A 22,414-nucleotide genomic window follows, 5' to 3' on the forward strand; every position below is an offset into this window, starting at 1 on the left:
ACAGTCACTTGATTTCAAAATCTTGGCAAAATGAGTTTTAATACAAACACTGAACATTTGCACAGCATTAGGGACTGAAGAGATTACTTTCAAGTGAAGTGGTTTAACCAGCAGAATATCATTTGTCATCCCATGTAGAAACACATAAATGATGAATTCTGCTAGCATCTGTTTCTCAAGATATTTATTAGCTCAAAAATTGAATCCGAAGTATTGAAGTCCCACTGCTGCTATCATTCATAAAAGCAAAGTTCCATAAGATGTTTCTATAGACAGGAAAAAAAAAAGAAATGTTGATTTGGGGATTCAATGATTAGAATTATACAAGACTATAAAAATAATGTAGACAAAAAAGTGACTCCAAAATTAAAATATGGAGAAATTTGAGTACAAAAATTTGGCAAAGTTGCTCTGGAAAAAAGAATATTAGGGAGACGTTTGCTAAAAGAATGTGCTAAGAAAATATTTATATAACATTAGTTAACGTAAGAATGAACTAATACTAATGCGCATTACACAGATCACTAATCCACACATCCCTCTTAAGGCTGTAACTGAGGCACATTACTTGAAAGTTACAAGCAGACAGAAATATATCTTTTGTAAGGTATATGTGTTTTGTGTATGCCTCTAAAATGTTATATGTAAAGTGACCCTTCTATTATACTGAAGAGAATGTGGCACATCAGGTATTTGAGAGAATGGTTAGAAGTTAAAAATCTCTTAAGTTATTGTAGGATATTTTAAAATGGTCTTGCTTCTTTAGCACTCCCTATACCTGAAAGCAAGAAAGGGTTTTAAACAGAATGTAACAGAAAAACAGTGTGTCAAAAAGAAAAATAACAAAATAATGCTTTTAGGTTCACCTAAGGTAAATCTTTTCATCTTGACCAGGATTAAATGCTGATCAGATTGCTTTGATTCATGACAACTGAGAAATAAGTATGCCAGTTAAATGTTGTATTCTCCGCTAAAACAAAGAATTGTTTTTGATTGTTGTTGATTGGATATTCCAATTCGTACCGAACTACTTAGGCTGTCTGAGGCAAATTTTTAAATAGACAAGTTTCAGGTATCATCTTGTTTTCTTTTTTATTTTCAATTTCATTCCCTGTTTGTCATTGTTAGTTTTTTTTTTTTTACTTTTTATATCCATCAGACATAAGCTGTCATATTTAGGCTGGATTTTTTAAAGGGAAAAACATAGAAACCAAACTGAATTAGTGTCATAGAAAGGAGTAATAGACTAGCAAATGTGTGAGTGGAAAACTTAAATTATCCTGCCATTCCTTATATTAAATTTTCCTGCAAGTGTATAACTACAATAAACTCTAAATTATTACACTAATTATGCAGAAACAAAATGTTTACTCAAAAAGGTAGGTGTTTTTTTTTATTAGTCTCTGTTGCAGCTGGGATATCTGAGAAGGGTTTTATTACTGTACACAGTATGAGTTTGAGTGCATGATTTATAATATACAGCTGTTAATTCTTAATTAAGGTACGTTATTATGGCAATCAGACAAAATTAGATGTTTTATGGAACTGGAATATTGGAGAATGCTAGAATGCAGCTGTAATCTAGCCTTGCATATAAATTCATAATGATACTTAGAAGTGCAAAATCTCAGGATCACTCAACTTGCAACTATTTATTTAGCCACTGAAGTTACTACAGCACTGAAAACTTACAAATGATCTTCACACTTACAATGGTCGTAGCATCCTCACAGTCACATGATCAAAATTTGAGTATTTGGCAATTGGCATCTATTTACATCGGTTGAAGCATCATATGACTATACTGTACTGTAAAGCAGTATGTAAGTGCTATTGCTATTGTTATTATCAACCTTCCCAGCTGGCTTCCAATAAGCCAAAGTCAATAGGGAAAATGGAATTTGCTTAACGGCCCTGTGATTCACTTAACAACTGCAGTGATTCTCTTAATAACCACGACATGAAAGGTCATAAAATTGGGCATGACTCACTTACAACTGCCTTGCTTAGCAAGAGGAAATCTGGTCCTAGTTGTAGTTGTAAATTGAGGATTACCTGTATTGTTCAAGCTTTAGGTTTGAAGAAGGATTAAATTCATAAAATCAAAGCATTGGAATGGGCCATGTAGGTCATTAAATTAATCCTCTTCTAACTATGGGAATCCAAATTAAAAATCTCCAACTGGAATTGTCAAGCCTCAAGGGAAGGAAGTCCACCCTCTTTCTGGAAATCGTTTCTGATCTTTTTGTTAGGAAGCTTTTTTCTATTAGGATCTTCATGTTACTCATGACAATTAATTTAGAATGATAAACAACCAGTCTTGAGTTGCCATCTTTTTAAGTAATTAAACAGTGCTTTGATCTCTTCTAATAGTCCTTTGATCTCTCTTCATCAAGCTTAATTTCTAGATGCCTGATCCTCAACCTTTTCTGAACCTATTCCAGTTTGTTTGACTTCTTTAGCGGGAGAAAATACTGTCAGCTGTAAAGAACAGAAAATCTACTTACAATTGTTATCTTACTGCCAGTAATAATTAAATCCATTGATTAGTGGGATGTGTTTATTAATGTATTTCTAAAAATAAAAATGTAGATCTTTATTTAGGAATAATCTCCAAAAGAAAACTATTCAATATTATGTTTTGTCTTAAACTTCATAGCTAAAATTTTTAATGTTACCTTTGCCTATTTTTAAAATGATAGTTTATTGCACTGGGCTTTTCTTTTTCTAAGAAAAAGAGTTGATAAATAAAATATATATATTCCCTCCCCCCCAAATAAATAATCCAATTAAATAAACAAAATAATGCTCGATCAAAACATGACAAAATGCAATCCATTCTTTAAGACAAGCTTTCCTAAACAATTATGCAATGCTACAGACAGGCTTTAAAGACAGGTGGGTAATACTATGAAGGTGTCATAAGTTACAGGTGTGGAAATCACTTCCCCAATGTATAAAACCTGTAAATTAAAAGAAACCAGATGGGAACTTTGTGAATTTCTCATATATGTATGTTTTTCATAATATGACTATCCAAACAAATAGACTCAAGGGTAGGAGAATTTGGTGACTTCTTCTCCTGTTTCTTAATACTATTTTTTGGAAGGTAACAGCCCCACAATTATAGTTCATGGGTAGATAGTCCATTACCTGCCTGACATTCTCTGATCACTATAAGATATTTGACTGAGTGATTCAGTTGATTATCTAATGAGATCAGAATATGTACTTTTTTCCAAAGTTATTTCATCTGATGATTTGTCTATCATTGTCTTACCAGCCTTTCTATAGTGAAAAGAAAAACCTTTGTTAAGTAACTGCACTGGTAGACCTCTTGATGCTTTATTTTGATTACAAACTACAATAGAACCTTGTTATTCTCTGTCAAACTATTTGGGAGTTTCACCTTTCAATGGTGAAGAAAAGAGAAGGAGTAGAAGACAATAGGGTAAATAACAATACTGATAAATGCTGTCACTATTTTTGTTACACCTTTAAAAGTTAATATTTATTGCTGCAAAAGTAGGATGTGAATATTATATTAAATGTTTTAACTTTTTCCCCCCTTCCCCAGGTGAATATGGTCATGTCACTTCTAGGAATGTTCTGTCCAACTTTATTTGATGTCATCAGCAGCCTTGAAAATTATCATCCCCGAATCGCTTTACGGTGGCAGCTGGGACGCATCTTTGCTCTTTTTCTGGGCAACTTGTACACCTTCATTATTGCTCTCATGGATGAAATCAATCTCAAGGCAAGTATTTTGCTTTCTATATTTTCAGCTTTCTAGAAAGAGGTTCCAGTCTGATGTTACGGGACCGTCTGCTGCCACCGACTGCCTCCCACCGACCCGTGCGCTCTCACAGGGAGGGACTCCTTGGGGTGCCGTCCGCCAGGCAGTGCCGACTGGCGACACCCAGGGGAAGGGCCTTCTCTGTGGGGGCTCCCACCCTCTGGAATGAACTTCCCCCGGGACTCCGTCAACTTCCCGACCTTCGAACCTTTCGCCGCGAGCTTAAGACACATCTATTTATTTGCACAGGACTGGGCTAGGATTTTAATTTTAATTTAGTTTTTAATGGGGTTTTATTATTTTAATTATAATTTTAAATTCGGCCTTATTCACTAAGTTTTTTAATTAGTGTTTTATCTTGTATTTATATTTGTGTATTTGTGTTTTTAATAGGCTGTAAACCGCCCTGAGTCCCTCAGGAGATAGGGCGGTATAAAAATGTGATTAAATAAATAAATGTTTTGAATTTCAGGATTTAGAAAGATACTGTATTTATTAATGTCACATCGAGACCAATGGAATGTTAGTTAAGGCACATTTGGTTTTATTGCAACTCATTCAGACCAGAGGTGGGTTTCATCAGGTTCTGACCAGTTCTGGAGAGCCGGTAGCAGAAATTTTAAGTAGTTCGGAGAACCGGTAGTAAAAATTCTGTCTGGCCCCAGCCCCATCTGTTCTCTGTCTCCCAAGTCCCAGCTGATTGGGAGGAAATGGGGATTTTGTAGTAACCTTCCCCTGCCATGCCCACCAAGCCACACCACCAAGCCACATCAAACCATGCCACACCCACAGAACTGGTAGTAAAATTTTTTGAAACCCACCACTGATTCAGACCAAATTGAGCTGGAATACAAATATCGTATCTTGGATTTTGAGTTGCTAAAGAGGAAATAATTCTTATTGTTGGGGAGGGGGCATATATTTGCTTTTAAATTCAAATATTTGTAGAAGTAGTTTAAACATACATTATATTTCTAGACAGCTAATCCTAATCATAGCAAAAATAGCAGCCTTCTGATGCCTTATCATGTGCTTTCTGGAACCGAACTGTGTTTGTGAAATGTTATTCTCAGCTACAGTGTAATATATGCATGATTTCCTGATGTAGGTGAAATGTAATTTTGCATTTCATTTTCCCTAGATTTCACTGCTTATAATTCCCGTGTTTCCACCAAACAATATATCTATATCTGGCTTAACTCAAAACAGTGGTCAGATACAGGGATGTTATTGACTTACCTTTGCTACCAGTTCGCAAATGTAAGCTCGCTCACTTCGCTTGCATGTGACACCTCTGCGCATGCACTGGACCTTCTGTGCATGCGCAGAGAGTCAAAAATGGGACGTGATGACGTCTGGGCGGGTGGGTGGAGCCTCCCACGGCCGCCGTTACCGGTTTGCCTGAACTGGATAAAACCAGCTGAATACCACCCTTGGTAAGACACCAGACTTAGTTTTCTTGTCAGAGCAGTCACAATGAGATCTCGGAGGAGGCGGGAGGGAACTATCTTTGTTCCCTGTCATGTTCAAATCACATCCTGGTGACTTGAGATTCTCTCATGTTATCCTCTTCTGCAGGGAGGTAGGACCAATTTGACTGGTGACTGAAGGACTCATACAATTCCAAAGGACACTGGAAATTTTATCTGGAGTTCTGCTGCACAGTCCTGCCGAGGCCTTGGATAGAATCATGCCCATATAACTTATTTATTTATTTTTATTATTTATTTATTATTTAAATTTGTATACCGCCCTTCTCCCGAAGGACTCAGGGCGGTTCACAGCCAAGTAAAAATACATAATACACTATAAATACAATTAAAATACTATTAAAAAACTTATTAAATTGGCCAGAATTAAAATTTAGAAATAAAACCCATTAAAAACCCATAAACTTAAAAAAACTAACCCAGTCCAGCGCAGATGGATATGTGAGTTTTAAGCTCGCGGCGAAAGGTTCGGAGGTCCGGAAGTTGATGGAGTCCTGGGGGGAGTTCGTTCCAGAGGGCGGGAGCCCCCACAGAGAAGGCCCTTCCCCTGGGCGTCGCCAGACGACACTGTCGCGCCGACGGCACCCTGAGGAGTCCCTCTCTGTGAGAGCGCACGGGTCGGTGAGAGGTATTCGGTAGCAGCAGGCGGTCCCGTAAGTAACTTCTCTTGGCCCATTGCTCTCTGCATTCCTTGTAGTTTATGGAACAGTTGAGGGAGCTGAAAATGGTCAAGAGAGGTCTAGAATGCAACTGGAGGAAGACAAGGGATGAATCAAGAATTAGAGCCACTATTAATGCCTATCTTGTGGCATTTACAGCAGTGAAACATCAACGTTTCTCTGCTCTTATTGCATCTGCAGAGAATCTTCCAGTGGCCCTGTTTAGAGTTACCTGGACCCTCCTGGGTAAGAGGGGTTCAGAGGTTTACCTTCAGGCCTTCACTGAAGAATTTTCAGCTCACCTAGTGGATAAAATCACTCAGGTCGATTCCTGGTTGGTGCAGGTCCTTGGAGAATTTGGTTCTTTCACCAATATAAGCAACCTGACTCAGTTTGCTATTATTATTACTAAGTGATAAATAACAAACTGAGAGGTGGGCATCTATAGAGTTTTTTACTGAAATAATCTGAAAATGAATCTTTTACATTTTTCTTTTGTTCAGTCGTGTCTGATTCTGGGAGACTACCTGGTAAAGTCCCCGCAGTTTCCTTGGCGAGGTTTTTCAGGAATGGTTTGTCATTGCTTCCTTCCTAAGGCTGTGAGAAAGTGACCATTCCAAGGTCACCCAGTTGGCTTCATGTCCAAAGCGAGATTAAAACCCACAGTCTTCTGGTTTCTAGCCTGATGCCTTAACCATCACACCAAACTGCCTCTCCTTTCTATGTTATAGTCATTTTTTTCACGTTACCTCTGAATTATATTAATTAATATGATTTGTGATCCAGGGGAAAAATGAGTCTTCTTTTTTTAGCTGGAAGAAGAGAAGATTGTAAAACAGAACATGACAATCTGGCTAGCTAGTTTGTACAATGGAACCCTGCCAGAAAACATCACAACTCCCCCTGTTCAGGTCAACCCTGCAGATGTTCCCAGAGGTCCTTGTTGGGAAACCATGGTTGGTCAGGTAAAGCAGGTCTCATGCTGAAACCATGTTTGTTTGTTTACCATTAGTTGCTTTTGCTGCTGTAAGTTCTTATCACAACTCTTCATAATGTCCCTGGTGGAATCACTTTAGGGGGTGAGCAAGAGAAGGAAAATACAATTGGGGAGCATATCAACATATTAATGTACCTAGGAAAATTAATCTAAATGAATTTTTCCAAATGAGTCTGCTTACTCCAAGCCATATAATAATTTTAGCATTATTTATTTATTTATTTATTATTTAATTAATTCAATTTGATCTTGCAATGCTACAATGTAAATTTTAGTGGAAACTCGGAAAACAAATGTCAGGGTTCCAACCGATGCCCTAATTAAATCATGAACCTAGAGCCAAGCTTCAAAAGAAATTTATTAGGAGCTTCATGTCAGCATATTCCAAGTGAAGCCAACTCTGACCCCATTTAATTTACATTCTGGCTCTGACCCTGTTTCTCCCCTCCCCCCAAGGTGTGTCATCAGTCACATTCTCCAACGAAGCAATTTTGTGGGTTATAGAGATCACTCCCCTCCAGCCACTGTGGGTAACCTCGGAGACATCCTTGACAGAGATATGGCTAGAATGTGCTTTTGTTTTTTTTGTTTTTGTTTACATTTATACCCCGCCCTTCTCCGAAGACTCAGGGCGGCTTACAGTGTATAAGGCAATAGTCTCATTCTATTTGTATATTTTTACAAAGTCAACTTATTGCCCCCCCAACAATCTGGGTCCTCATTTTACCTACCTTATAAAGGATGGAAGGCTGAGTCAACCTTGGGCCGGGCTTGAACCTGCAGTAATTGCAGGCTTTGTGTTCTTAATAACAGGCTGTACCAGCCTGAGCTATCCGGCCCCTTGACTGACGTTTTGACTGACGTGCTGCCTTGCTGTGGCTGCAAAGTTTGTTTTCCCACCCCCCCTGCCTATGGCAACTTGAGAGCAGGCCAAGGATGCTTTGCGAGTTGACAATAAATTTGATAAATAAGAAATAAATTGTAGGCACCAACAACCAAACCCACATGTGTAAGATTCAACCTAACTACTTTACTTAAATCAAGGATGTCCAACCTTGGCAACATGTTTGGTTGGTAAATTTTGGGAGTTGAAATCCACAGATCTTAAAGTTGCCAAGGTTGGATATCCCTGGCTTAAATAGAAAATAGGGGGTGGGGACAGAAGCGAATCAGTCTAGTAAAAAAGTAACGCACACACTTCTTTTCCTAAATAAACATTTCCTAAATAAACATTTTTTTCCTTGCAGGAATTTGTGCGATTAACAGTCTCTGACACGGTGACAACCTACATCACAATTTTAATTGGGGATTTCTTAAAAGCCGTTTTTGTCAGGGTATTCAATCACTGCTGGTGTTGGGACTTGGAATATGGCTTTGTAAGTACTGACACCTTGGCTTTATTTTATTTATTTAATTTACATAGCTGTTCATCTTGCAAGTCACTGGGTGGCCGAAAACAAATTTTGCTGGGGCTGTGAAGGGTTCTGAAAGAGTTTTTATGAGAGCATTAGGAAAAATATTATTATACCTTACACGCAGGGCTGGGCAACTATGGCCCCTTTATGACCTATGGACTTCAACTCCCAGAATTCCTGAGCCAGCATGCTGGCTCAGGAATTCTGGGAGTTGAAGTCCATAGGTCATAAAGGGGCCATAGTTGCCCAGCCCTGCACAGGCTGAGATAAGAGTTTTATATTGTACTATTAACTTAAAAGTGCCAGATTCATTCCTAAACTCAAAAAATCCAACTAAATTGCCTTCCTTTGGTGGAAAGGATGTGGGAAAGCAAAACATTTGTATTAATGTCAGTTGAAGCTCCCCTCCCCCCATCTTACATTTTTACTAGAAAAGGATTTAAGCTCGGATTGCGTATGGAAATATAAAACTGATCTCAATATTTTTATTTATTTATTTATTTATATCCCACCTTTATTATTTTACAAATAACTCAAGGTGACGAACATATCACCTACTCCTATTTTCCCTACAACAACAACCCTGTGAGGTTGGATTGTGCTGAGAGAGAGTGACCGGCCCAAAGTAACCCAATTGGCTTTCATGCCTAAGGAAGGACTAGAACTCACAGTCTTCTGGTTTCTAGCCTGGTGCCTTAACCGCTAGACCAAACTGACACTGGACAGTATTTCTGGAAAAAGATGACCTTCCATGTGAGCAAATAAGTAAATAAAGAGAAAATAGATGATATACCTGTAGGAGTAGTAACTGGACATAGAGGATCTCTTTGGAAACTTTCAGAATGGCATAGTGAGATAACTCTTCTCTTTATGTGTTCATTTTCAAACACCCCAATGTAAAACGCTTTGTCCTGCAAGATAGTTAAAATGTGAATAAAAGAAAGAGGAAGAAGAGAGGGGAAAATGGTTGACATTCACGTGGTGGAATATATATGTAATCACAAGCTTGCCAACTAATATGAGGGGAAAATGCAGGGTTTTATCATAATTTTAGGTTCTGCCTAGGATATTCCTAAGGGCTTCTAAATCACCGAGTTACTAGCAAACGGTAGAGATCTTCCATTTCTGGAAATTGAAATCTGTATTTCAGATGTTAGGCACTCTTTATTTCACTTTTCTTTGAAATACATATTGCATAAAACTATTGCCGCTTTTCCTCTTTAATGATGCCAAATGAATCAAGGATAATCAGCTTAATTCCTTACTTGCGATGTAATATCAGTACATTTTGCTCAGTTTTTGGCAGGGCATTTAAGGGATTAGCATGCACTTTTCTGATCTACCAACTTAAAACATTTGAGTTTAGGCAAAGATTTTATGTTTAATATAGGCAGGTATTTGTTTACCTTTGTAAGTTTAAGATGCAAGGCACTAGTGGGTTTCAGTTTTGTTCGCTACCGGTTTGCTCATGGGCGCGCACATGCACACGTGCATGATGCTTCTGCACATGTGCAGAGACGTCTGGGCAGGTGGGCAAAGCCTCCCATCACTGCCACTACTAGTCTGCCCAATCCAGGGTGAACCGGTAGCAACCCACCACTGATGCAAGGATGTCAGCTCCCAAAATTCCCCAACCAGAATGCAGAATTCTGGAAGTTAAAGTCCATATATTTTAAATTTCCAAGGTTGAGAAACAATGATATATTTTTGTTTGGATTCTGTGTTTTTAAAAGCTGGGTGACAAGCAGATATAGCAGATGGAAGGATTTTTTTTTATCTCCAACACTTCAACTGTAGGCTGACAAAAATCTCTGTTTGTGGATTTTTAAAAATATTTTTTTATCCTGCCTTGATTATTTTTTATAAATAACTTGGGGTGGCAAACATGTCTAATATTCCTTCCTCCTCCTACTTTCCCCACAACAACAAAGCTGTGAGATGAGTTGAGGTAAGACAGGTGACTGTTACAAAGTTACCCAGCAACTTTCATGTCTAAGGTGGGATTAGATGTCACCATCTCCTGGTTTCTAACATGGTGCCTTAGCCATTATTTCTTTCTATTTATTTTTTCTTCATCATGCATCTGTGAAAGATAAAGAAGCGTCTTCTAGAAAATTGTGATAACTAATCAGGATTATTTACACATTTTTCTTATCTGCCCAAACCCATTTTTAATAAAACCTGAAATGCTAGATGGGTTCTACCCTCATTTTTGGATAAAACATAATAGGGATTGATCTTAAAACAGGTTAAAAGAGAAGCCATTACTAGTTTTTAGTGAAATGCATTTCACTAAAAACTCGAAAATGCAATGCAATGCATTTTCGAGAAATGCACTGAGGAGAGATGCATCGGCCTTCAATTTTGTACATTGTTACATGGTAGATGTGGGGAGAATGTCCCCACCTTCCTATCCACATCATTTAATAATAGAGGTGCCCATAAAGTATCATAAAGATAATGGCCACAACAGTGTTATTGAAACACTACCATACCCACAAAACCAACCTCCATTGTACTATTGTGGCTGCCATTTGCCTTTTGTTTCCCCCCCTCTTCAAATCCTTCAAGCAATCCTGGTCAAGACTGTTTGGGAACTGTAATAATTGATTGACTTGTTGGACATCTTTGTATAAACTATAAATAATATATTTATAGCGTGTCCGTAGTTTTTTAAAACTAGAACCTTAAAGAAGTCTGTATATTTAAACATCTCTATCAACACAATTCGGCTTTAAAAAATCTACTTTCAGGATGACAAACTATTTTTCAACAATATGTGTTGGTACCAGGAAACCCTAATGTGAAACAATTTCAGTGGAATAATTTTGCTTTTCACACCATCCTAAATGGTGTTAATGTATAAATCTAAGAAAAATCTTCTGTTCTTTCTCCTTAGCCTTCGTATTCAGAATTTGACATTAGTGGAAATGTGCTTGGTCTGATCTTCAATCAAGGCATGATCTGGTCAGTGCAACTTGGGAAATGCAAAAGACTCCCCCCCCCCAAAAAAAAGATTTTGTAGAGGATAACGTGGGAACAGAATTGTAACATGAGAGCGAATTGTTTGTTCAATCTCTAGATCTCGGCACGCAATCACAGTTGTAATCTGGCATTGGAGTCTCCATTTCATGATGCCAATTTGACTTTTGTGAGACCTGAAATTCCTTGCTGGGGTGATGAAATAACCTAGTATAAACTGGGCACAAGATCTGGTTCTGCCTCTGAAGTTAGAAAGATATTGATTGGCATCTTTCAACAAAAGCCATTCCCCTTTCCAAGTAATTTAATATCACTGTTTTCATTCATTAACCACTTGAAGTTAGAAAATGGACCATTACTTCTGTTCCAAAGATCTCACACAGAGGTCACAGCATTTCTCTAGAAATGCACTTACTTCCTTCTTTGATTTATTTTTCTGTGCTTCCATTGCCTTATGAATGTGACTGGCAAAGCTACTATTTGAAAAATAGAAGCAACATGTTGATGGCAATTATTAATCGTTTATCACCAGTGCTGTTGCTGACATTTGCTTGGCCTTGAGGGTGAAACCTTAGGAACCGCATAGATACAATGATGTGATATAATTGCATGTGTTGTTTTCATTTTTCAAGATGGCTCCTAGACTTCAAAGTCCACCATAGCAAGGAAGGAGCCCAATGACAACAATTTTGAGGCCTGCTAGATGACAAGAACTCTGATGTTTCCCAAACTCTTCTAGACTGTTAGGGTCTTGTTGTGATTACTCTATCCATTCTTTGCTTTAGATTTTACAGGGTCATTTCATCCCTCGATTCTTTTCCTTTTGTTTCAGTAGTTGTCTCTGAGCTTGGCTGGGTTTTCCCCCCAAGACATTTCATTACCAAACCAAACATCATCAGTGCTAGAAGAAAGTGGATTTGCTCTCTTATTATTTACTAGTGGCTTGTCCTGTCACTATGGATAGGAATGTTCTTGGTGGTTCCTTGATTAGGCTGTTGTTTATCAAGGAGTATATATCAAGAGGGATGTGGTGGCTCAGTGGCTAAGATGCTGAGCTTGTTGATTGAAAGGTCGGCAGTTCAGCGGTTCGAATCCCTAGTGCTGCGTAACGGAGTGAGCTCTCGTTACTTGTCCCAGCTTCTGCCAACCTAGCAGTTTGAAAGCATGTAAAAATGCAAGTAGAGAAATAGGGACCACCTTTGGTGGGAAGGTAACAGTGTTCCATGTGCCTTTGGCATTTAGTCATGCTAGCCACATGACCACGGAGACATTTTTGGACAGCGCTGGCTCTTTGGCTTTGAAACGGAGATGAGCACCGCCCCCTAGAGTCGGGAACAACTAGGACATATGTGTGAGGGGAACCTTTACCTTTATATATCAGAACCCTCCCCCCCACCACTTACAGGGCAAGCCATTAGTATATAAAAAGAGAGCAAACACCAGTCCCTTCTAGCACTGATGATGTGCCCTAGTTGGGTCATGAAACAACTGCAAGTAAACCACCAAACTCAGAGAACACCAAAGACCCTGCAGTTCAATTCTGAGCTACAAATATTCTCTTCTATTGGCGGATCTACTCTCCCTCTGTTCCTTTACACAGGAAAAAGGATTGGCTATAGCACAAAGTCTCTTTTCTCAAGACAGGCTTTACTAGAATGTAAGTAGTTTGGGAAAGATTCTGTTATTTCAGGGAGAACCTCAAAGGAAAGTGGACCATCTCCTCTGAAGAATGTCAGTTACCAAGTTGTGTAAAAATTGGCTAAAGATGTAAGAAAGTAAACTGAAGTTGGATTTTCACCCCCGCTCTCCTACCTGGCGAGTAGACGGCCCGGGAGAGCTTTCACAGGACTGAGTAGGGCAGGGGTGTCCAAACTTGGCAACTTTAAGACTTGTGAACGTCAACTCCCAGAATTCCTCAGCCAGCGGCTGAGGAATTCTGGGAGTTGAAGTCCACAAGTCTTAAAGTTGCCAAGTTTGGACACCCCTGGAATAGGTCTAATGATATTTTGGCCTATTGATTGGATGACAGCAATTAGTCCACATGCCTTCTGGGTAATATTTTTTCTATAAGGCTGATTTATTGTGGGTATGCTACATGCTAATGGTAAGCAGATCTAAAACAAGCAGCAAACAGATTACACTTAGTCCTCAAAGTACGGTCACAATTGAGCCTAATATTTCCATTGCTAAGCAAGGTAGTTGTTAAGTGAATCTTGCTCCATTTTACAACTTTTTTTTTTTTTGCTTCAGTTGTTAAACGAATCACCACAATTGTTAATAACGTGGTTGTTAAGTGAACTGGCTTCTGCATTGACTTTGCTTGTCAAAAGGTTACAAAAGGTGATCACATGACCCCGGGACACCGCAACTGTCAAATTCAAGTGTCTGAATTTGGATCACATGACCACGGAGATGCTGTAACGGTCATATGTTTGAAAAATGGACATAAGTCACTTTTTACAACCCGGTTGTAACTTTGAACAGTTACACTAAATGAATGGTTGTAAGTTGAGGACTATCTATAACTACAATCACCTTTTTCCCTGATCCTTTCATTTTTCTGGCCATCCCTTTTTCTCACATTCTGTGTCGTGTCCCACTCCTCCGCTGACGGCCGGGTCAGGGAGATCCGAATCAGGCTTGCCTCTGCAGCTCTGCCCAAAGTCCTAGCAAAGTCCTCAGAGCAGGCAGGAGACCAGTAAGTGACTTCAGCAAGATAAGTTCGACTTTGCCTGACTCAGAGACTGCCAGAAAGCAGATCCTTTATATAGGCCATGGGGTGTGGCTCCATGACTCAGCACTCATTAAGGCCTGCCCCTCCCTTCCTTCTGTTGCCTCCGCCTATCCAGCCTTCTGATGCGAGGGTCACACCAATCAGCAGCTGTTGGGAATAAACCCTCCTCAGGCTCACCTGCTGTGGAGGAGGGGGAGGGGTCTAGCTGCTCCGTTTGCCTGGGCATGGAGTCAGGGCTGGGGCTGGGAGATGCTCCTTCTTCTGCAGTTTGTGTGGGCATGGAGCCAGGACTTGGGCCGGGAGGCATACATTCCTCAGTGTTCAGGAGCAGGTAAGAAGGCCCCGGCTGCTCTGAGGGCGGGCAAGACACAACATTCTGACATCCTCTTTTCTTTCTCCTCATGCAGCCACTCTTGTTAGAGGCCTGAATTGCTCACATCCAAAAATCCTCCAAAACCATCCACTATGAAGTTAAACTAAGGGCGGTACGTGCCTTAGGATTAAGACTGCTTTCGCTTGCTTTAACCTCACTTAAACTCAGAATGTTCATATCCCCCATAGAAACTGGATGGTGAACTACTAAATTCCCTGAGCAACTGAACAATTATATGCTAATATTGTAATAGGTCACCCAAAATTAGCAATCCCATCAATCACTTCTAGACCAATTCAGCACAGACCTTCTTATATTGTAATGAACATCGATGCTGTTTTGAATCCACTGAGACGCTTCACCTATGCTGTTCAGGTGATGCGTTTAGAAAGAAATAGTGAGGTATATTATTGTCTCCCCTTTTAGCGCTCAACATATTGATATAGGGGTGTATGGGTGTTCAGGGAGGGGTAGCACCTCTGGTGTAGGGGCATATTGTGTCCTTTTAGGGCAGCTTATCCACCTTTGGTCCCCACCTGTCACTCAGCCCTCAGCTGTGGCTCCTAGTAGCTGTAGCACACGCTGATCCACCAAGGATGCGAGACATCTGAGGACAGAAGAACAACCATAACACAAGAAAAGTGAGCAGTCCACAAAGCCAGAGCTGCAAACTGCTGCAACAATAGTTCCCAACATGTCTGCCTAACATGTGGCAGAATGTTTCGTGCCCGTATAGGCCTTACCAGCTACCTGCGGACACATCGTGGACAGGCCACAACCTGTTAAGTGTCAAGGTCCTCTTTGAACATGATGGCCGAACATCATCATCATTACTGATATAAGGGACCACATCAAGCTTATTGTGGCTTGTGAGACTACATATTCGTCACAAGAAAATTTATATGTTTTCCAAAATCAGGCATTAACTATTGAAACAAGGTTATTATTTTCTTGAATTTCTCTAAATGTCTAGCAAAAAATTAGTTATACAGGAGAATATTTGTAGCTCAGGGTTGAAATGAGGGGTGCTTGGTGATCTCTGAGCTTGGTTGTTTTCTTGCAGATGTTTCATTACTAAACTAACATCATCAGGGCCAAGGTCAGATAGAACCAAGTTGAAAAAGCACCAAGGACCCCTTCAAAAATTATGTCAAAATCTAGTGTCTAGTATCCTTCTTCACCCTCACCTCTTTTGTGGAGGAATGGTATTTCAGCTCGGTCAGATCTAAGTCTGCTTTGCACCATTTTATTACCACACAGAGAGAAAAGGAGAAAATACCACTTAGTTTAGGTGGTTAGAGTGCAGTACTGCAGGCTACTTCAGCTGAAGTTCAGTTTAATCTAACCATGTTACAAATATCAATGTGTTACCTATAGTGATTGACTGAAATATATGCCTTCTCAAGGAACATTGCCAGTTCTGTGTGTCAGATGCCATAAATAAAAGTGAAATGTTTTACTCTTGTTACACCCTTTTATTTTTATCAGAGACCATATTCATTCCTAATTTCAGCCAAGTGTTGGATAATGGTACTTAATGAGAGAGGAGGGGCTATTCTCAATCTGGACTGGTGGTCCAGATGGCAGTCACAGTCATACATTGAAACCCTAGGTTTTTTATTTTTATTTTCTTCTCCTATGCAGAAGCTACAAGTAGACCAGTCAGAGCTGAAAATGACTGTGGCACATTAATTCTTTTTCTTATTTTCTTTGCCCAGTTTTTTTTTAAATTACCTCTCTCCCCTCTTCTTCACCTTCCTTTCCTTTATTTTCCTCCCCTATTCTCTTTCTCCTGACTTAGTGGGTTGCCAAGAGAAACAGTTCCAAGATATTCTGAAATGAAGCTCCACGTCCTTAACCCCTTCTAAAAATGAATAACTCATATTAATTTGTCCACCCTATTGATTGGTATGATACTTGGAAATGTCTATGTGCAGGAATGGATAGTGTTCCGTAAAAGCAGTTTAAAAATGTCTTTATTTAACAAAAAGCTGGCCTAGCCAGTTTCATCAACACAGTTTTTATTTATTTGCTTGAACCTTCCATTCATTTATTTCAATCACAAAATCTAAAATATTTTAGAAAATAATAAAAGGATTTCATCTTGTTCCATATTAGTCAACTGAACTGAATAAAAAAAATGATCTTACATGTGAGATAATAAGTATATAGAGTGTATTAATCAACCATCTTATATCACAACACTGGAAACAGCATCTGCGCAAAGCATCTCAGGGCAAATAAAATAATGTAGATTAGTAGACTATATTGAAATTAAAAAAAAAATATTAAGAAAATTTATATGGCTCCCCAACACATTTTCAGTGATTCTGGGCAGCCTACAAAGATTTTTTTAAAAAAAAAACAATATTAAAAAACAATAAAAAGCAATTATTCCCTCCCCCAGCAGCTACAATCAGTCAATCAAATAAGCCACTTGATCCATCCCACTCTGGGTTCTCCAGGTCTGTTGGCAAAACCAGATCTTCAGGGCCTTGTAATAGAGTGTCCGAATTGGTGGTGGTGGTGGGGGGGTTCAATCTTTTCTCTGCAGAGATGATGTTCCAGAGGGAGATAACCACCAGAGAGAAGGTCCTTCTTCTTGGTCCTCTTAGATGTACCTTCTTAGGAGAGGGGACGTGTAGCATTCTCTGCCTCCCCGCTTTGGTGGGTCAAGTACATGTGATCCAGAAAAAAAGAATCACACTTGTAGGTTTTGTAACCAACTCTGTAAGCAGAGAAAGGGGTCACGGGTCATAAAAGCTCACTTGTAACCAGCATGTAATCTTTTGGTTGCCCTTATTGTTGTTTCTAGGATGGGTTCTTTTTATGCACCATGTCTTCCTGCTATCAATGTTCTCCGCCTCCATACATCGATGTACCTTCAGTGCTGGGCTGTGATGTGCTGCAATGTTCCCCATGAAAGAGTCTTCAAAGCCTCAAGATCCAACAACTTCTACATGGCAATGCTCTTGTTCATTCTATTCCTCTCGACCCTGCCCGTTGTCTATACCATCGTATCCATCCCACCATCATTTGACTGTGGTCCATTCAGGTCCATTGCTTTGAGTATCCTTTTCTTCATTAACTGATATGCCACCAATGAATAGATAACTAATAATATTGGGTAGATTCCTTCAATATGAATAGTTCTTGTGACATTATTAGAATCCAGGAGGAAAGTGCATTGAATTTTGTAACATACATGTCTGAGTTACCATGTTACCTTTGATTTTCAACATGAAACTTATGGGGGCCTACATGCTCAGCAAAACTTCTCTTGAAGCTTACCAGCCTCAAAAGGCTATCAACATGCTTACAATATAAAATCCATTTATTTGTTGGAAAGGACACCTACAAGCCAACAAAACAAAAATCAGAGGTAGTAAAGAACATACTATAGTTAGGAGATTTTTCTAGATTTGCCTTCAGGGTGCTTGTAAGTATCTATGTCCATATTTCATAGTTTTTATGAGTGCATATAATTTTCTTAAAATTACAACTAGTCTAAAAAAAGAGGAGGGTTTCTGGCTGTTGATCACAAGGACAATTGAAGGATTTCCAAACACATTTAAAAGAGTCTCAGTTACACACCAGTTATATTCAGGCTGCAGTATTTGTTAACTTGCTAGTGTAACCTTTTACAGCTGGCGAAGTACTGTCCCAGTGTCTGGAAGCTGTACGGGTCTGGATGGGGAGAAACAGGCTCAAACTCAACCCCTCCAAGACAGAGTGGCTGTGGATGCCGGCATCCTGGTACAGTCAGCTGCAACCACGGCTGACTGTTGGGGGCGAGTCATTGGCCCCTATGGAGAGAGTGCGCAACTTAGGCATTCTCCTGGATGGGCGGTTGTCTTTTGAAGAACATTTGACGACCGTCTCCAGGAGAGCTTTTTATCAGGTACGCCTGATTCGCCAGTTGCGCCCCTTTCTTGACCGGGATTCCTTATGCAGTCACTCATGCTCTTGTTACCTCTTGCCTGGACTACTGCAATGCTCTCTACATGGGGCTCCCTTTGAAGAGCACCCGGAGGCTCCAGTTGGTCCAGAATGCAGCTGCGTGGGTGATAGAGGGAGCTGCTCATGGCTCCCATATAACACCAATCCTGCGCAAGCTGCACTGGCTGCCTGTGGTCTTCCGGGTGCACTTCAAGGTGTTGGTTACCACCTTTAAAGCACTCCATGGCTTAGGACTGGGGTATTTAGGGGATCGCCTACTGCCACTGTTTGCCTCCCACCGACCCGTGCGCTCTCACAGAGAGGGACTCCTTAGGGTGCCGTCAGCCAAGCAATGTCGGTTGGCGGCCCCCAGGGGAAGGGCCTTCTCTGTGGGGGCTCCTACCCTATGGAACGAACTTCCCCCTGGACTCTGACAACTCCCTGACCTTCAGACCTTCCGCTGCGAGCGGAAGACGTACCTATTTTTCCCTGCAGGACTGACATAGAATTTTTAGATTTAATTATTGGTTTTAATTTTTAATTGGGTTTTATAATTTTTAAATGTATTTTAAATTGGGGCCAAATTTGAAAAAGTTTTTTAGTTATTGTTTTATTTGTATTGTGTTATTGATTGTTATTTTTACTTGGCTGTAAACCGCCCTGAGTCCTTTGGGAGAAGGGCGGTATACAAATTAAATAATAATAATAATAATAATAATAATAATAATAATAATAATAATAATAATAATAATAATAATAATAATAATAATAATAATAATTATTATTATTATTATTATAAAATATTAATAATACTTTGTACAATTGGTTTTAACAAGCTATAAAAAAATTATTACAGGAGGGGAAAGATTGGTCAAGCTGATCCCAGAGGTTATTGTGGCTTTTTCTTATGCACAATTTTCAGTGTGATTACACAATACAGACTCATAATAAATTATATAAATTATTTTATATTATAAAATAATATTTTATATTTTAATTTATATATAAATTAAATATATATAAAATAAATAAATAAATAAATAAATAAATAAATAAGCTTTTTCCTCAGTTTTAGAAGACATAGAAAAGATTTAGCTTGAGAAAACAGATTATAGTATCTATCTTATAATTGATAGGAGAAAAGAAATCTTGCTGATATTGTTGCTCAGTGTCAGAGAGTTAGAGGTCCCTGCCTTTAGAAATAGGAACATCTTCGAAAGGGCAGATTAGCTCTATTTAAGGATTTTGACAATGTTTGAAGGCTAGGTGGCCCTAGCTGTAAGAATTTGTAATATTCTTCTGAGCTCTGGTATCACTGGTGATCTGCAGAAATGTTCCATACACTTTTCATACTTGTGTGTGAAAGTGTGTTTATGGGCATACATCTTTGAGTCAGTGTTGATTCCTGGCAACTGTCTGGATAAACCCCTAAAGGGCTTTCTTCAGTAAGATTTTAGAAGTGATTTGCCACTGCCTGTTTCCTAGCTCTAGTAGAGTGTGATCAATAGACGGGAGCTTTACAGAGAGAAATCCAAACTGAAAATAAGAGCCGTAGTACTTAGACTTCTATACTGCTTCGTAGTGCTTTACAGCACTCTCTGAGTGGTTTACTGTGTCAGCATATTTCCCCCAATAGTGTGGGTCCTCATTTTACCGACTTTGGAAGGCTGGGAGGCTGAGTCAACTTTGAGCCCTGTCAGGATCAAACTCTAAGCTGTGGGCAGAGTTTGCCTGCAATACTGCATTCTAACCACTGTGCTCTCCCACTTTTCACCTACTATAAGGAGCAGTTACTTTGACCATGAGAACTACTAAATAATGGAATAGTTTGCTTCCTAAAATTATGGGGTGTCCATAATTTTATGGTGTGTAGTCTTTCAAAAAAAAAAAAGACTACAGTTTCCCCAAATTTCTTTGAAATTTGGAATCTAAGATTCATACAGTAACAACTAAAATGCTGTTTTATGCCAAATTTGTAATAAAACAATTACCCTTTTCAACAAATTCCTCTGAAAGAAGGAAGTCTCCATGCTAGGATTCTTCCTTAACACACCCTGGTGTCCAACAACCGTTCAGACTGATCAGTGGTCGGCTGCTGCAGGTTGTAACAACCGAAAATGTGAGTGTGTGGGGCTTCCAAAACACAGCGATATAGGACAGAATAGCGTTGGGGAGGGTGGGCCGCCCACGACTCGCAACTACTGGTTCATCCGAACCGGTTCAAACTGGCAGCAGCCCACCTCTGAGACTGATGTAATAATATTCTTGATATTTTTATAAATGCCATTTCTTTTTATTTGGTATTAATTTGAAGTCAAACAGTCTTCCTCTGTTTTTTTATTTACATCTCTCTGTATCGTTTCTGTTAATAGCGGTAAAACTAGGATGTTTGAAGTCATCGGAGAAACTCTGGAGCATGATTTCCCTTCCTGGTTTCAGAAGGTTTTCAATCTGGTCTCCAACCCTGGTGTGATTCTACCTTTCATTCTTCTGATGGTGTATGTACAACTTTTTTTTTCTCCTGTCAGAACGTTTATTCTATTTGTTACATATGTAAATAGCGAGTGAAGCCAGGGATGTAGGTTTCAGTCAGGTCCGGGTTTAGCCGGACATTTGCATGCCTGCCGCTGATTGGTGGATTCAAACGGTGCCTGCCGCTGATTGGTGGATTCAAACGGTGGGAAAAGTAAAGCATTGTCAGTGGCTGAATCGGTGGACAGCTCCCTTTAAAAGGGAGCGCTGCCGGCTAAGCCTTTGCAGAAGTTACTGACTTGAAATAAAGAGCTGAAGTTATTTCCTGTTGTCCTGCCTCTTCATTGATTCCCACAACTCAACACTATTTATTCTATTACTGTCCCCCCCCTTTCCCCACAAGAAGCTCAGTCAGCTTTCCTTTCCTATTTATCTACACAACAGCCCTGTAAAGTGGGTCATTTTAGAGATGGAAATAAACAGAAAGGATTGTAATCTCGGTAGGAACAATCTGTAGTTTTTATATCCATTTCACATTCCACCCAGCCTGCTTTTCTCTCCCTTCCTTTTATATGTCATTAAACTTTATCTTTTCAACTTTGAAGACGGTTGTTGCATCAGTGTCATCGTCGTTGACTGCCATAAAATATACGCTTTCCCCACTGTAGGCTGAGCATCTACTATCTCAATGCTACATCGAAAGGATATCAGGCTATGAATTTGGAGCTGAAGAAGAAATTGCAAAATGTAAGAAGGCTGAAGACACAGGGCTGGTTTTCTTTTCGCTCGCTAGATGGCAATTCTGTCTAAGATTTAACTATGAGATTTTTCTTTTTATTCCTTCTTTCCCAGCTAGCTGAAGAAAACAAAAGGAGGAACAAGCAAAAAGCTCAGCAACCACAAGACAACGAAGCAGTCTCTGTTGAGACTCAGAACAACCCCAAGGGAGCCCAAGGTGAGGAACGCTTTGAAGTCTGTTTTATTCCAGAGTCCCTGCCCTTATTCTGAGTACCTTTCTGCAGAATGATTCCTGCCTTATCATTATTTCCCATTGGTCCATCTCGTCCTAAAGCAGAAACTCCAGAAGCCTCATCCAGAAGCATGTAAGGGTAGCATCATCATTCTAGACCAGAAGTGTCAAACTTGATTTCATTGAGGGCTGCATCAGGGTTGTGTTTGACCTCGGGGAGCTGGGGTGGGCATGGCCAGCTCAACATCACTTGTGTTCTGTGGTGGCCAAGTGCTAAGGCAGGATTTCCCTCAGACCCTCCCTCCCTCTCATTATAATCTCCTTCCTTCCTTCCTTCCTTCCTTCCTTCCTTCCTTCCTTCCTTCCTTCCTTCCTTCCTTCCTTCCTTCCTTCCTTCCTTCCTTCCCTTCTTTTTCCTTTCTTCTTCATTCTCCTTTTTTCTTCCTTCCCCTCTTTCCTTATTTTTCTTTCCTTCTCTCTTCCCATCTTCCCTTCTTTTTCTTCCCTCTTTCCATTTCTCCTTTCCTATCCCTTCTTGGATGTTCAAATGCAAAAGGGGAAACATTTCTCCTTTTCTTTTGTTTTGC

At 39.6% G+C, this 22,414-nt stretch overlaps 1 protein-coding gene across 1 annotated transcript in view; it reads left to right on the forward strand.

The window, feature by feature from the left end:
* Nucleotides 1-21,791, forward strand: part of TMC1 (transmembrane channel like 1) — a 61,457-nt gene extending 39,666 nt beyond the window's left edge. The window contains exons 12-18 of the mRNA XM_058169648.1: nucleotides 3,578-3,757; nucleotides 6,758-6,910; nucleotides 8,190-8,318; nucleotides 11,257-11,324; nucleotides 17,262-17,501; nucleotides 20,758-20,883; nucleotides 21,526-21,791. Of these exons, the coding sequence (XP_058025631.1) occupies nucleotides 3,578-3,757; nucleotides 6,758-6,910; nucleotides 8,190-8,318; nucleotides 11,257-11,324; nucleotides 17,262-17,501; nucleotides 20,758-20,883; nucleotides 21,526-21,667 (1,038 nt within the window). The 3' untranslated portion in view covers nucleotides 21,668-21,791. The remainder of the gene's footprint in view (nucleotides 1-3,577; nucleotides 3,758-6,757; nucleotides 6,911-8,189; nucleotides 8,319-11,256; nucleotides 11,325-17,261; nucleotides 17,502-20,757; nucleotides 20,884-21,525) is intronic.
* Nucleotides 21,792-22,414: the final 623 nt, after the last annotated feature.

This window comes from Ahaetulla prasina, chromosome 2 (genome assembly GCF_028640845.1).
Source record: "Ahaetulla prasina isolate Xishuangbanna chromosome 2, ASM2864084v1, whole genome shotgun sequence".
NCBI classification, from domain to species: Eukaryota; Metazoa; Chordata; class Lepidosauria; order Squamata; family Colubridae; genus Ahaetulla; species Ahaetulla prasina.